This window comes from Capsicum annuum, unplaced genomic scaffold (genome assembly GCF_002878395.1).
Source record: "Capsicum annuum cultivar UCD-10X-F1 unplaced genomic scaffold, UCD10Xv1.1 ctg2489, whole genome shotgun sequence".
Taxonomy (NCBI): domain Eukaryota; kingdom Viridiplantae; phylum Streptophyta; class Magnoliopsida; order Solanales; family Solanaceae; genus Capsicum; species Capsicum annuum.
The window spans coordinates 1,024,998-1,037,573 of NW_025831066.1; the positions used below are offsets into that span (position 1 = coordinate 1,024,998).

Here is a 12,576-nt window from a genome sequence, read left to right on the forward strand (position 1 = left end):
GGAAGAGAGGGAAGAAGACATGACAAGAACTATTGTAGAGGATGAACTGCTGGGAAGAGAGGAAGTTGATGAAGAGTCAGAAGCGGCTCTTGATACCACATTAGAGTAGACTTAGAGGCAATAATAATTGAAGCTCTTCGTACGTTACAATACAATGATACATCAATATATAATACAAGGAAGTAGAAGTATTCTAGGTGAAACCAACTACTAGAAGCTAGCTACGAAGGAGTCCTTACTAGAAGAGGTTGCCAGCGATCCTTTATGCGATAGGATGGGTCCATACACGGAAGACGAAAACACATAGGGATAGATTGTCAATTTTATCAAAAGATCGAATCATTATGTACTGTTATCAGTTTCGCCAATTCAAATGAATAATTTTGCTGATATCATAACAAAATCACGTCGAGACTAACGAATACCTTTCGCAACAAGATGGTAGCACATAATATGTACACTTCAGTTTAACGGTAAGTGTTAAGATATGCTCCCTCTGTTTCATTCTCTGTGTCTTAACTTGACTAGGCACGAAGTTAAAAAAGTGTAGAGAAGACTTTAGAATCTTGTTATAACATACCAAAAGTACCCTTCGAATATTGTGGACTTAAGCAAGTCATGTCATTCTTACAGGAGATTGTCACTAAAATTAAAATGGAAATGTTGGAATTATAAACTTACTAAATATGGAAACTGGCATTTTTTTTAAATAGACCAAAAAGGAATGTAAGACATAAATTAAAATCGAGGGAGTAGCAAATGTACTGTAATATCAAGTAGGTAGATCCACTACAGTAGATTAGGAAGATTCTCCGCATCTCACTAGGTATTCATTGTAATATTTCTAAATTTAGAGCATGTGTCCGTCAATATTTGAAGTCTCAATAGCTTGTGAGAATAATCAAGCGGGGTATTACCAATTTTCTTCCACTCTTCTTCTCATTCTACATTCTGGAAAGACCTTCATTTATGTAGTGCATAACTGTTTACCCAACAAAAGGAAATAGAACTGGAGAATAAACAAATACCTAATAGAGGTTCTTTCTTTAATTATTATGAAAGGAAAAATCTACCTTAAATGTGATAGGAATAACCGCTGACAATTCTCTGACCCTAACTAGCTTGAGATTGAGGTGTAATTAGTATGCAAATTAAATGGTGACAATTTGGGTAAGTCAAAAAACACCAACCTGTGTCTCAGCACGAAGATCAGTGTATGGAACTACGCCAGTAAGAAGCTCACTGCAACATGATGAATCCACAAGTTCTTAGAATGTAGAAATACAAAATCCATTTCACAAAAAGTATGATACAAGAAGAAAACCACGAAGATAAAAACAACATAGAAAACAAAAGGATAGATAGATTGAAACAACTTGATAAAGAGGACAACCGAAGGGTATATTAAACCCTAAGACCTTCCTATCGATTACCAATAAAAACCAACCTCTTACGAGAACCTCACGTGAATGCAATCCCGAGCAACCCACGTTTCTCAACAATCCATAAGCTCCCAACAAGCTTAAAATAAACACACGCAAGTGTACTCAAATCATCATTCATCAACTTACCTAAAATGAAAAGAGTCTTAGCTATTTATAGGCCAACGGCCATTTATTACAATTGGGCCCAAAAGTGACCCTAAATGCTAATTGGGCCCAAAAGTGGTCCAAAGCCTAAATTGCCACATTCCTATGCTCTTCGAGGCCCAAGCTATCATCCAAATGTGATGTTGCTCCTTGCTCTCCCCAATTGGCATCATCAGATGTAGCTCCTTCCCAAGCTATCCTCCAATCACGTATATGATTCCCTAGGATGATCAAGTCGTGGATCCTTACATTTGATCCTTGAAGCATAGATCCCAAAAGAGTGGAGCCAATTTGGCTTGTATCATCCTTCCTTTCTTGAAGAGGATTCGTCCTCGAATCCAACTCTTTTATCAACTTGTCATCATACCTTCTGTTAGGCCTTTAAGCTCATTTTCATAAGGCACCCTCCTTGCATCCTTCTTTGAAATTACTTGTTCATGATCCTGCATCAGTGAAGGAGTAATACCATGTAAAACGCTAGTATCGTGGTTAGTGGGCCTAATGTGGGAAGACTCATTGCTTAATTGGACTTGAATAGGTTGAACAACGTCTTGTGGAGCTTGGCTTGTCTTTTTTTGGGTTGAGAGAACATGTTCTTGAGGTCTTGGAACACAATTATGGTGAACGATTCCCGGGGTAGTGATAGTGGAGGCGCTTTGCTCGTTTGAGGTGTTTTGGGGAGTAAGACATCTCAAATTTTCCATCTTCTTTTTCAAGTGTGACTGCTCCTCAATCCAATCATTCATATCTTGTCGCAAACCCATGATGGCTTCCACTAAGGTGTCAAAGGTTGCTCCACCCATGGCTTTTAGTATATAGTAGGAAGGAGATGAAGCAACTAAGGATGACTCGTGTAAAAATATAAAGGACTTGACTCCATGACATTAACGAAGAAAGAAACGATAAAACACACAAAGAATAAAAAGGAAAAGGACTCAAGAACCAACTAAGAAGTATGGATTTGAATTCAAGAGTTAAACTAAGAAAACAACAGATAAAAGAAAGGAAAGACACAAGGAATTATTACACAAAAGAAGAACGAATCAAGAACTAATTAAACAACTAAGTAGTTTGAGCGTTGGTTGTTAATTAGTGTTAAGAAGTGAAAGGAGGAATTAAGAGCTGAATTTGATGGAATTAAACCTGAACAAATGGAGTTTTTGAAGTTGATATGTGTTCACAAGGGGTGGAGATGTGTTAAGGCAGCCTAGGCGCACCTTGGGCGCATGTCACACTCGGGGTGGACTGTTTTGAGGTGTGGGAGCAGGTTGGGCGCAGGTTGAGGACATATTGGACGCAGGAGGGTGTTCCTTTACTAGTTGGACCTGCTTTGGATGTGTGGAAGCATCCCAAATGCAGGTCCAAGGCAGTCCAAACGCAGGTCAGCCGCCAGCTCACTTAAAGTAACATTTTTGTCCTCTTGTGCCTTTTGTCCTCTTCTTTGGAATATTCTGATCTTCAAAAAGGTGCTTGTACAAACATTTTTTTACACCTTTTTCTTCACTTTTGAGGATTAAACACCACCTTTTGAAGAGAATTCAATATGGAGATTTGAATCTTCCTCAAGAACACCAAGAACTTAAAAAATTTCTACCTTTTAAACCTTTTGATCGGAATGGGATGGAATTTTGAACCAAAGCTCTTTTCAACCTTCTAAACACATTCCAAGCATCATTCTGTTCAAATTCTCAACCAAAAATTCCAGATTTTAACACCCACTTTCAACCTTCAAACTTGAGCTTCTCAATAATGGTAGATCCTCCGATTTAACTCCGATTGAGCTCAAATTCAAGGTTTGGACTCTAATAGTGTTAGAGAACAAGAATCTAACACTAAAACACAAGAAAAACAACAAAATCAAAGACTCAAATTTGACCTAAGGTCAAAAACGTAAATAGTGAAATTTTTTTGGGGATTTTCGATTTTCCAACACTAATAAATCCAAGATTGACTTTGTGAGAACAAAATCAAGCTCGGCTCTGATACCAAATGATATGAGAAGAAAACCAAGAAGATAGAAACAACACTAAAACAAGGAAACAAGATAGAAAATAAAAGGATAGATAGATTGACACAAATTGATAAAGAGAGGACAACCAAAAGGTATATTAAACCCTAAGATCTTCCTATCGATTACCAATAAACACTAACCTCTTACGAGGACCTCACGGGAATGGAATTCTGAGCAACCCGCGTTTCTCAACAATTCATAAACTCCCAACAAGCTTAAAATAAACACTCGCAAGTGTAACTCAAATTATCATTCATCAACCTAAAATGAAAAGAGTCCTAGCTATTTACAGGCCAAAGGCCATTTATTACAATTGGGCCCAAAAGTGACTCTAAATGCTAATTGGGCCCAAAAGTGGCCAAAAGCCTAAATTGCCACATTCATATGCTCTTCGAGGCCTAAGCTATCATCCAAATGCGATGTTGCTCCTTGCTTACTCGAATGGCATCATCAAAAGTAGCTCTTTCCCAAGCTATCCTCCAATCACGTATATGATTCCCTAGGATGATCAAGTCGTGGATCCTTACGTTTGGTCCTTGAAGCATAGATCCCAAAAGAGTGGAGCCAATTTGGCTTGTATCAGTTCCCAAATAAAAGAAATGTCAAGAGGTGGTCCATGCATGTTTTGGCATCAACTATATACTGAGGACAGGTTAATCCTGTTGCTGCAAGCAACCCCATCGACGTATTTGACAACATAGCATTACTAACAAAAAGAAAAGAATATGCCAGGAGATTGGATACAATAACATAAAACTAGCATATTATGGGAACAACTTGGTCTTTGTCATGATCCATTAAAAAGAAGATAATAATAGAAAATAAAAGCAATGCTTCAGTAAACATGGAGCTAGGGTCTAAACAGAATTATAGAAAATACGAGCCGAAGGTTTGATGTAAACAACCTCTCTACTTTCTCAAGGTAGGAATAAGGTCTGCCTATACTTTACTCTACCCAAACCCACCTGTGGGATTACACTAAATTTGTTGTTGTTGCTGCAAACATAAAAGTGTCTCAAATTATCATCATGGGAAACACAAAAGTTTTTGAAACCATACTGCCTGGAATAAATTTCTTCAATCGTAAGAGGTCACAAATTTTCTGCTTGCATGACTACTCCATACAGAGTTCTTAAATTCTTATCACACTATTGTAGAGGTGGTAAGAGGTATGTCACTTAGAAAGCGAATGTGTTTGTTTCAATAATTAAGACTGAAACATAAGACCTGGGCAATTACCCATGAAAACTATTGCATGAAAATCTGAAGAAGTCATTTATATCCAAGTTGGGGAAAACAATGACCCGAACCAGTTTTGACAACTCAGAAGGCCTTTCTGTGAGCAATTCTTCTACAACAACATAACGGTGTATTCCCACTAAATGGGGTCTGGGGAGGGTAAAGTGTATGCAATCCATATCGCTACCTCAGATGAAGTAGAGAGGTTGTTTCTGATAGACCCCCTCTCCCCAAATAACAGTATAACTAACAAACAAACAAAAAACATAAAAGCACATAGCAAAAATGGGATAACACGCCACTAGATAAAAATGAAAACAAGGCACCCACAAAGTAATACTATAAACTCTCTATTCGAAATCGAAGACAACACCGAAACACCACGAACAAGTAACTACAGGCGTAGATACAAATAAAAGCACTCTTACCTACTAATACGGACGAACTCCTACCCACCAACCCTAATCTGCATCCTTCCCACCTTCCTATCAAGGGTCATGTCCCCCGTAAGCTGTAACTGCTCCATACCATGTCTAATCACCCCCCTCCAATATTTCTTCGGCCTACCTCTACCCCACCTAAAACCATTCATAGCCAGTCTCTCACACCTCTGAATTGGAGCAGTTGTACCCCTCCCTCATCACATGTCCGAACCATCGCAACCTCACTTCCCGCATCTTATCCTCTACCGAAGCCACTCCCACCTTCTCCCGAATAATATCATTCCTAACCTCATCACTCCTGGTAAGCCCACACATATATTCCAACATCCTCATCTCCGTCACCTTCAACTTTTGGATATAGGAGTTCTTAACTGGCCAACACGCCGCCCCACACAGCATAATGGGTCAGACAGTGACTCTGTAGAACTTACCTTTAAGCTTAAGAGACAGCTTCTTATCATACAATACCCCCGAAGTGATCTTCCATTTCAACCACCCTGCACTACTACAGTGCGTGACATCCTCATCAATCTCGCCATTACCTTGAATCATAGACCCAAGATACTTGAAACTCTCCTCCTGAATGGCCTAAGAATCCAACTTCAGAACCACGCCAGACTCATGCGACAAATCACTAAACTTACATTTCAAGTACTCCGTCTTGGTCCTGCTCAACCTAAATCCTTTGAACTCAAGAGTTTGTCTCCGAACCTCCAACTTATCATTAACACCTCCCCGTGTCTCATCAATCGATACAACATCATCAGCAAATAACTTACACCAAGGCACCTCCCCTTGAATACATCGAATCAAAACATCCATCACCAAGGCAAATAAAAATGGGCTCAGAGTAGATCCCAGGTGCAACTCTATCAAAATAGGAAAGTGCTCCGAATCTCCTCCTACCATCCTCACTCGAGTCTTCGTGACGGCGTACATGTCCTGAATCGACCTAGTGTACGCCACGGGCACGCCTCTAGCCTTTAAGCACCTCCACAAAATCTCCCTAGGGACTTTGTCATAAGCCTTCTCAAGATCAATGAACACCATGTGCAAGTCCTTCTTCCTCTCCTAAACTGCTCCACTAATCTCCTCACGAGGTGAATGGCCTCAGTAGTCGAGCGACCTGGCATGAAACCGAACTGATTTTCGAAAATAGTCACGATCCTTCTCAGCTTCAACTCTACCACCATTTCCCATACCTTCATAATATGACTTAATAGCTTGATACCCCTATAATTATTGCAACTCTGAATGTCCCCCTTGTTCTTATACAAAGGAATCATAGTACTCCATCTCCAAGCTTCGGGCATCTTTGCCACCCCAAAAATGATGTTAAACAACATTGTCAGCCACTCCAAACCTGCCCTGCCAATGCTCTTCCAAAAATCTACCGTAATCTCGTATGTCCCAATCGCCCTACCCTTACACATCCTACGAATAGCCCCCTTAACCTCTTCCACCTTAATACGCCATCAATAACCAAAATTGCAACACCCCTCCGAGTTCTCCAACTCCCCCTCCCGCGCGATGACTTTACTTAGTCCAGGTCACGCGCCCTCCGCTCCTTGACCTTGGCAAGCCTATACAACCTCTTATCCCCACCTTTCTCCTTTAAGACGCATACAAACTCTCGAAAGCTGTTGTCTTAGCTTTCGTAACCGCTAACTTAGCCTCTCTCCTAGCTAACTTATATTCCTCCCTATTCGTCCGCATCTCCTCGTCATCCTTGCTTACAACCAACTTATCCTAGACCACCTTCTTATCCTCCACCTTCCTTTTAACTTCTTTGTTCCACCACCAGTCCCCCCCGGTGCTTGCCAGATCGGCTTCTCGAGACACCCAACACCTCTCTAGTGGACTCCCTGATGCAACTGGCAATCATCTCCCACATACTATCCACATCCCCTTTACTTCCCCAAGTCTCTAAGTCGTCATCTTCTCCCCTATTTTCACAAAATCGGCCAAAGTCAACGTACCCCACTTAATCTTGGGCCAATCCTCCACACCCCTCCTCTTTATGTCCCTTTTGATTACCAAGTTCATCACCAATAACTTATGTTTGGTCGAAAGATTCTCGCTAGGTATAACTTTGCAATCTTTACATAGCGCTTTATCCCTCTTTCTAAGGAGCAAAAAATCTATTTAGGTCTTGGACACCGAACTACTAAAGGTAATAAGGTATTCCTCCTTCTTCGGGAAGCTCGAATTCGCTACCCACAACCCAAACGCCTTAGAAAAATCCAAAGTGAGACTCCGCCTTCATTTCGCTCCCCAAAACCGAAACCGCCATGCATATCATTATAACCTCCCAATAAAGACCCAATATGACCATTGAAATCCCCTCAAACAACAAGCTTCTCAGTGCTCAGAACGCCTCTCACCATCTCATCCAAAACCTCCCAAAAGATCTCCTCCCCGTCCAACCCTGCTTGCGGAGCGTAGGACTAATAATTGGGATTTTCAAAAAGAAAAAGGAAAGAGAACACATAGTTGCTGATTAACTTGCTTCTACACACAAAAATCTCGACAGATACGTGTGGATGCAAGGATAGGACGTCAAGATGATGACGTAAAGTAGCTGACGGTCTACAAAAACTGCATTAATCACTGAATCAACATCATTAAATTTTTCGAGATTGTTTATGTAACCGACCATTTTTGGAAGACAGATATTCACATAATTTGCTAAGTTTACAAGAGCTACATGGTGGACAAGTAATTAATCGAACTTTGCTATGCAAGCGGTGGAAGTGATGTGAGCAACAAATTACCAGCTATTACCCGGACAACCACTGTTGTGATAGATTTCAAAAGAGAAATATCGACCTTGCAATATCACTAAAACAATGATTTTTCAACTGAAGAAACTTTAATGAAGTCAAAGCTAAAGCATTCCATTTAAATTTTCTGGAGCATCTTTTTTTTTTACCCGTGGTTTTTAAAGAAAAAAAACATTCCGTTGTGTTCGGACAGCCTGTGTGCACCTTAACTAATTCCGGGATACCTGCCACCTTCCACCAACAACAGGTACCAAGTAACCCCGTCCACCAAGGCTAGAACATATGGTAAGCAGTCACCTAGTCATTTGTCTCTGCTAGGATTTGAACTTGAGACCTCATGGTGCTCAACCTACTTCATTGACCACTAGGCCACACCCTTGGGTGCAATTTTCCTGGAGCATTTTTAGCTTCAGATTGTTGTATTTATCCATGTTTATGCTTCAGATATCATTACATAGAGCACATTCAGTTCAGGTGGGAGTTTTCTGTATTACAAGATATCTCTGGACCCTCAATGTCTATTAGTTTCCAGCTATGTTGCTCGGACTCTTCAAAAATGTCGATGGGTGCCAGTTGGATCCTCCAAAAATAGTGTGATTTTCAAGGATCCAACACGGATGCATCAAACATTTTTGTAGAGTCCGAGCAACTTAGGTTTCCGGTATGTAAGACGAATATCTGAGATGGTTTAGGATAGACCAAAACATGTTTGGAATGTGAAGGGATGAATTTTCACTTGCTAGAAATGGATTTGTTTACCATATCTGGAGCATGTGTCATGTTTATGCCGATCTTTTTCCTCTGGAGTTTATATACAGCTAAATTATTTATTTGGATTGAATTCATTTGACATTTTGTACAAATATTCAACCCATTGTGCTTCCAAGCCTTCTCACCACTCCATATTCATGGAGAAATCCAGTGCAGTATTGTGACAACAAAGCAGTGATGCTAAAGCATATAGGAAGCTACTTGGTTAAAAGCAAAACAACATCCAAACAGCATATTTATACATTTAAAACAGGCATAACAAGTTAGTAGCAGGTAAGTGAACTTGCAGAATCACTTGCATTTCGCTTTGTGATGCAAAGCAGCTGGTGACCGCAATACTTACTTCACTGTCATTCCAAAGCTATATACATCAGACTTTTCAGTGTGGATCTCTTTTGTCAGCACCTCTGGTGCCATGTAAATAAGTGTACCAACCATATTCCTCTTATGGAAACCTCCAGTTGGCTTGCCAGTCAATTTCCAGTTTTCAGTGGAAACTAGTTTAAGATTCTTTTTGTACTCGGCCAAACCAAAGTCTGCGAGATGTGGTTGTAGCTGTCTATCAAGCTGCAGCATAGCAAAAAATATATCAATGGAAGTATATCATGAGATAATTGAGAGAGGGACTTTGCAGAGTTTAAACTTATTTAAAGTAGGCAATGATATACATAAAAACTGGAAAAGATCACGAAGATCAAAGACATTACGAGAATGTTTGCTGGTTTCACATCCCTGTGCACAATCCCAAGGTTATGTAGGTATTGTAAGGCCTTTGCTGTAAAAGGAGAGAGCATTGTAAATTTTGCTAAGATTGAATTGGTTCATTTAAATTACAGAGGAATAAAGGAGAGAAAACCTAGTAGCCTAGACGATTCAATACATTTCCTATGTAGCCAAAACAGCAGGGTAGCTGGTGTGCTTCGATACCGTTAGTGAAAGAAATGTCATTTAAGTAAACATCTTGTATGCTTAACGCCATTTGGAAAGTCAGCCAGTTTTAGGGAAAACCCGAGGAAGGGGGAATAGTGTGGGATATACTTAACTTTAGTCGGAAAAAACATCCTAGCTAGCACATTACTCTTTCATCAGTAAGATCTGCAAATGTAACTGGCACCCAACAAGTGTGATGGAATTTCCTGAAACGTCCTGGTATTAGCTTCCCCTCCTTCATATTTTCTCTGGCACTCCCACCACCCAGTGATTTTTCTTTCTATATACTTCATCATAGTTAAATAAATACTCAATAGTTGATATAAATGCTAAACTACAAAATCTCATAGCAATCCAGGTGTCCAGTAATGATTCTAGTGTCATCCAACGCCCTTCCTTTCCCTTTTTACTCCATTTTGTTTTATCAGGCCCTTTTAGTCCATATGTGTCATCTACTATGAATGACAATCTGATATTGTTGTCTTCCGATAGAAGCTTAATTATTTTTTACTTTTTTATAACCATAGTGTCTAAGTCAGCTTGCGTGCACATCGACTCATTACATAGGAGCACCTCCACCTACCACAAGCACATGTCTGTCCACCAAAGCTTGGACAAATGGGAAAACATTACCAAGTGTTTTTACCTCCACTAGGAAGTGATCCTGACATAACACAGCATTCTCAATGCAAGTGTCACAATATTAATCACTCACATTATCCTTCGTGGAAAATGTTGTAAGTTCTTAGGAATTACTTTACATTATTAACCTTATTAGACAGGTTAAACACCCCAACAATGAACAGAAAAAGTACTACGTACTATCCATGATTACGTGGAAAAAGACAAGAAGCTGGAAAATGCACATGCATAACACACCTAGACGAGCTGCAATTTCAAGTGCCTTTCTGATACTTGGGCTCCATTCATCCACATGTAATTTCCCGGCAAGATTTCCAGACTCATAGTATTCAAAGAAAAACATGTAATTTGGAGGCTTGGCATGCGCCCCCACTAGCTTTACTATTCCCCAATGATCCAATGTGCTATATCCAAAAGGCATTTTAACAAAAATTCAAAAACAAATCTAATTAACTAAGCTCAAAAACATATCAATAACTCATGATATTCTTGTAAGGAAACACAACAACAACAACAAGTAGGGAGTATTCTCATATGGCTTAAGGTAGATATCCAGCATCGCTAATCTGAAATGGTAATTTTGTACATCATTCTTTTTCTTTTCAAGTGATACAATTTGCTACTTCCTCCATTTTAAAAAAAATGAAAGGCTTGGTATGGGATCAAATCTTCTAATTGTTAGTCTCAACTCTAACATGAACTCTTAATTTTCTAACTAGAATTTACATAATCAAGAACTAATAAAAGGAACAATAAATACCAATTTTTATTATTCGAATATATGAAAAAGTTTTGGTCAATAACTTTTACTTTTTCAAAAAAAAAGGGTCAAATTAAAAGTTGTTTGACTAGTCACATTTCACATCAAGACACTTATTATTATCACTTTTTTTTTAGAATTGCTCCAGGATGGATGATCTAAGTACTTTGCTATATAGAGAGAACACATTTCACACCAAAACACAGAAAGAAACAAATTAATGCAACACAACAAGGGGAGGAAATTCACCACAACAATTGGAGCTCTTTATGGAATTTATCAATATGTTCATATGTGGACAAGATGGGTTTTTTGACAGCAACTCTTTTACCATCAAGAATGGCTTCGTACACCACACTTTCAGCCCCTGCAACCAAAAGGAATAAAGATTAAGAATATAGTAGTTGCATGTGTGTAGAGATTTGAAGTGTTAAATCATAAAGACCTCGAGCAATAGGGTGAGAGAGAGAATAAGAAAGAGGAGGGAGATGAATCGGGATTTTTTGGCTGCTACAACATCCACGAATGCAAGTGTTAGGTTCCAAGATTTCCAGGCCCATTTTCCTCTATTCTCTTCCTCGTCAAGAAAAATGAACACCTTAACATTCTCACCATATTCATCAGTTAAAGGCGAGACCCAATTCGAGCAACTTTCCACGGTTGGTAAGCAACTTTCTCCACCATTGGCCCACCATATCCACATCAACATCCATCCTATGCTAATTATGATAATTATGTATTCGGATATTAATTATGTATTTAAAAATTACAAATTAAAAAATTATTTGTAATTTAATAAAAAAAAATTGTTGGAATTTAAATAAATTTTACAATTTTAATTCCGTAGTTTATCCATATCATTGGTGTGCCGGTCCGTTCTTAATACATTACATAACATCATAGTAACCGCATAGCAATAAATACAATATTTTCTATAATCCAAACAAATTTAGGCTCGTTTAGTCATGAAAATATAATTTTTTGGAGTTGAAAATAGAGTTAGAATTAAAGTTGGAGTTGAAATTGTGTTTGCCCATGAATATAAATTAAAATTGTTTTAGAAATTTTGTGCGATAAGTGGAGGTGAAAAAATTAAAAATAAGTTTTTCTTGTTTTCAAATTGTATTTGAAATTTTTATGGTCAAACAGTATTATTTTTATTTTTTCACTAAAATTAAATAATTTTTCAAAAAAAATAAAAAAATACTCGTGGTCAAACAGCTACTTACTCCAATTATTCGATAATTACGCAAGAAGTACAATTTACCCATTAAAAACTTGTTATTGCATGGGCTAATATGAGGCGATCAGAACAACAATTATGTAGGATTATCATTTGATCCGTGACGTTGTGGACACCCCCACCTAAGATTCTTCACATGAAAAAAAGCCTGTTAGGTAAAATTGT

General features: G+C 38.7%; 1 protein-coding gene across 4 annotated transcripts in view; it reads right to left on the bottom strand.

Annotated features, from left to right (window-relative positions):
• The window catches only part of LOC107878842 (protein kinase and PP2C-like domain-containing protein), a 31,359-nt gene extending 19,467 nt beyond the window's left edge, over positions 1-11,892 (bottom strand). For 2 of the 4 annotated variants that reach the window (XM_047402589.1, XM_016725996.2), the window contains exons 1-6: positions 11,614-11,870; positions 11,418-11,535; positions 10,646-10,812; positions 9,544-9,611; positions 9,180-9,403; positions 1,191-1,242 (exon numbers count right to left, since the gene is read on the bottom strand). In XM_047402589.1, the coding sequence (XP_047258545.1) occupies positions 1,191-1,242; positions 9,180-9,403; positions 9,544-9,611; positions 10,646-10,812; positions 11,418-11,535; positions 11,614-11,728 (744 nt within the window). In that variant the 5' untranslated portion in view covers positions 11,729-11,870. Of the gene's footprint in view, positions 1-1,190; positions 1,243-9,179; positions 9,404-9,543; positions 9,612-10,645; positions 10,813-11,417; positions 11,536-11,613 lie in introns of all 4 variants that reach the window. The other 2 variants (XR_001676955.2, XM_047402590.1) reach the window with 2 other exon arrangements.
• Between the last annotated feature and the right edge of the window lie 684 nt (positions 11,893-12,576).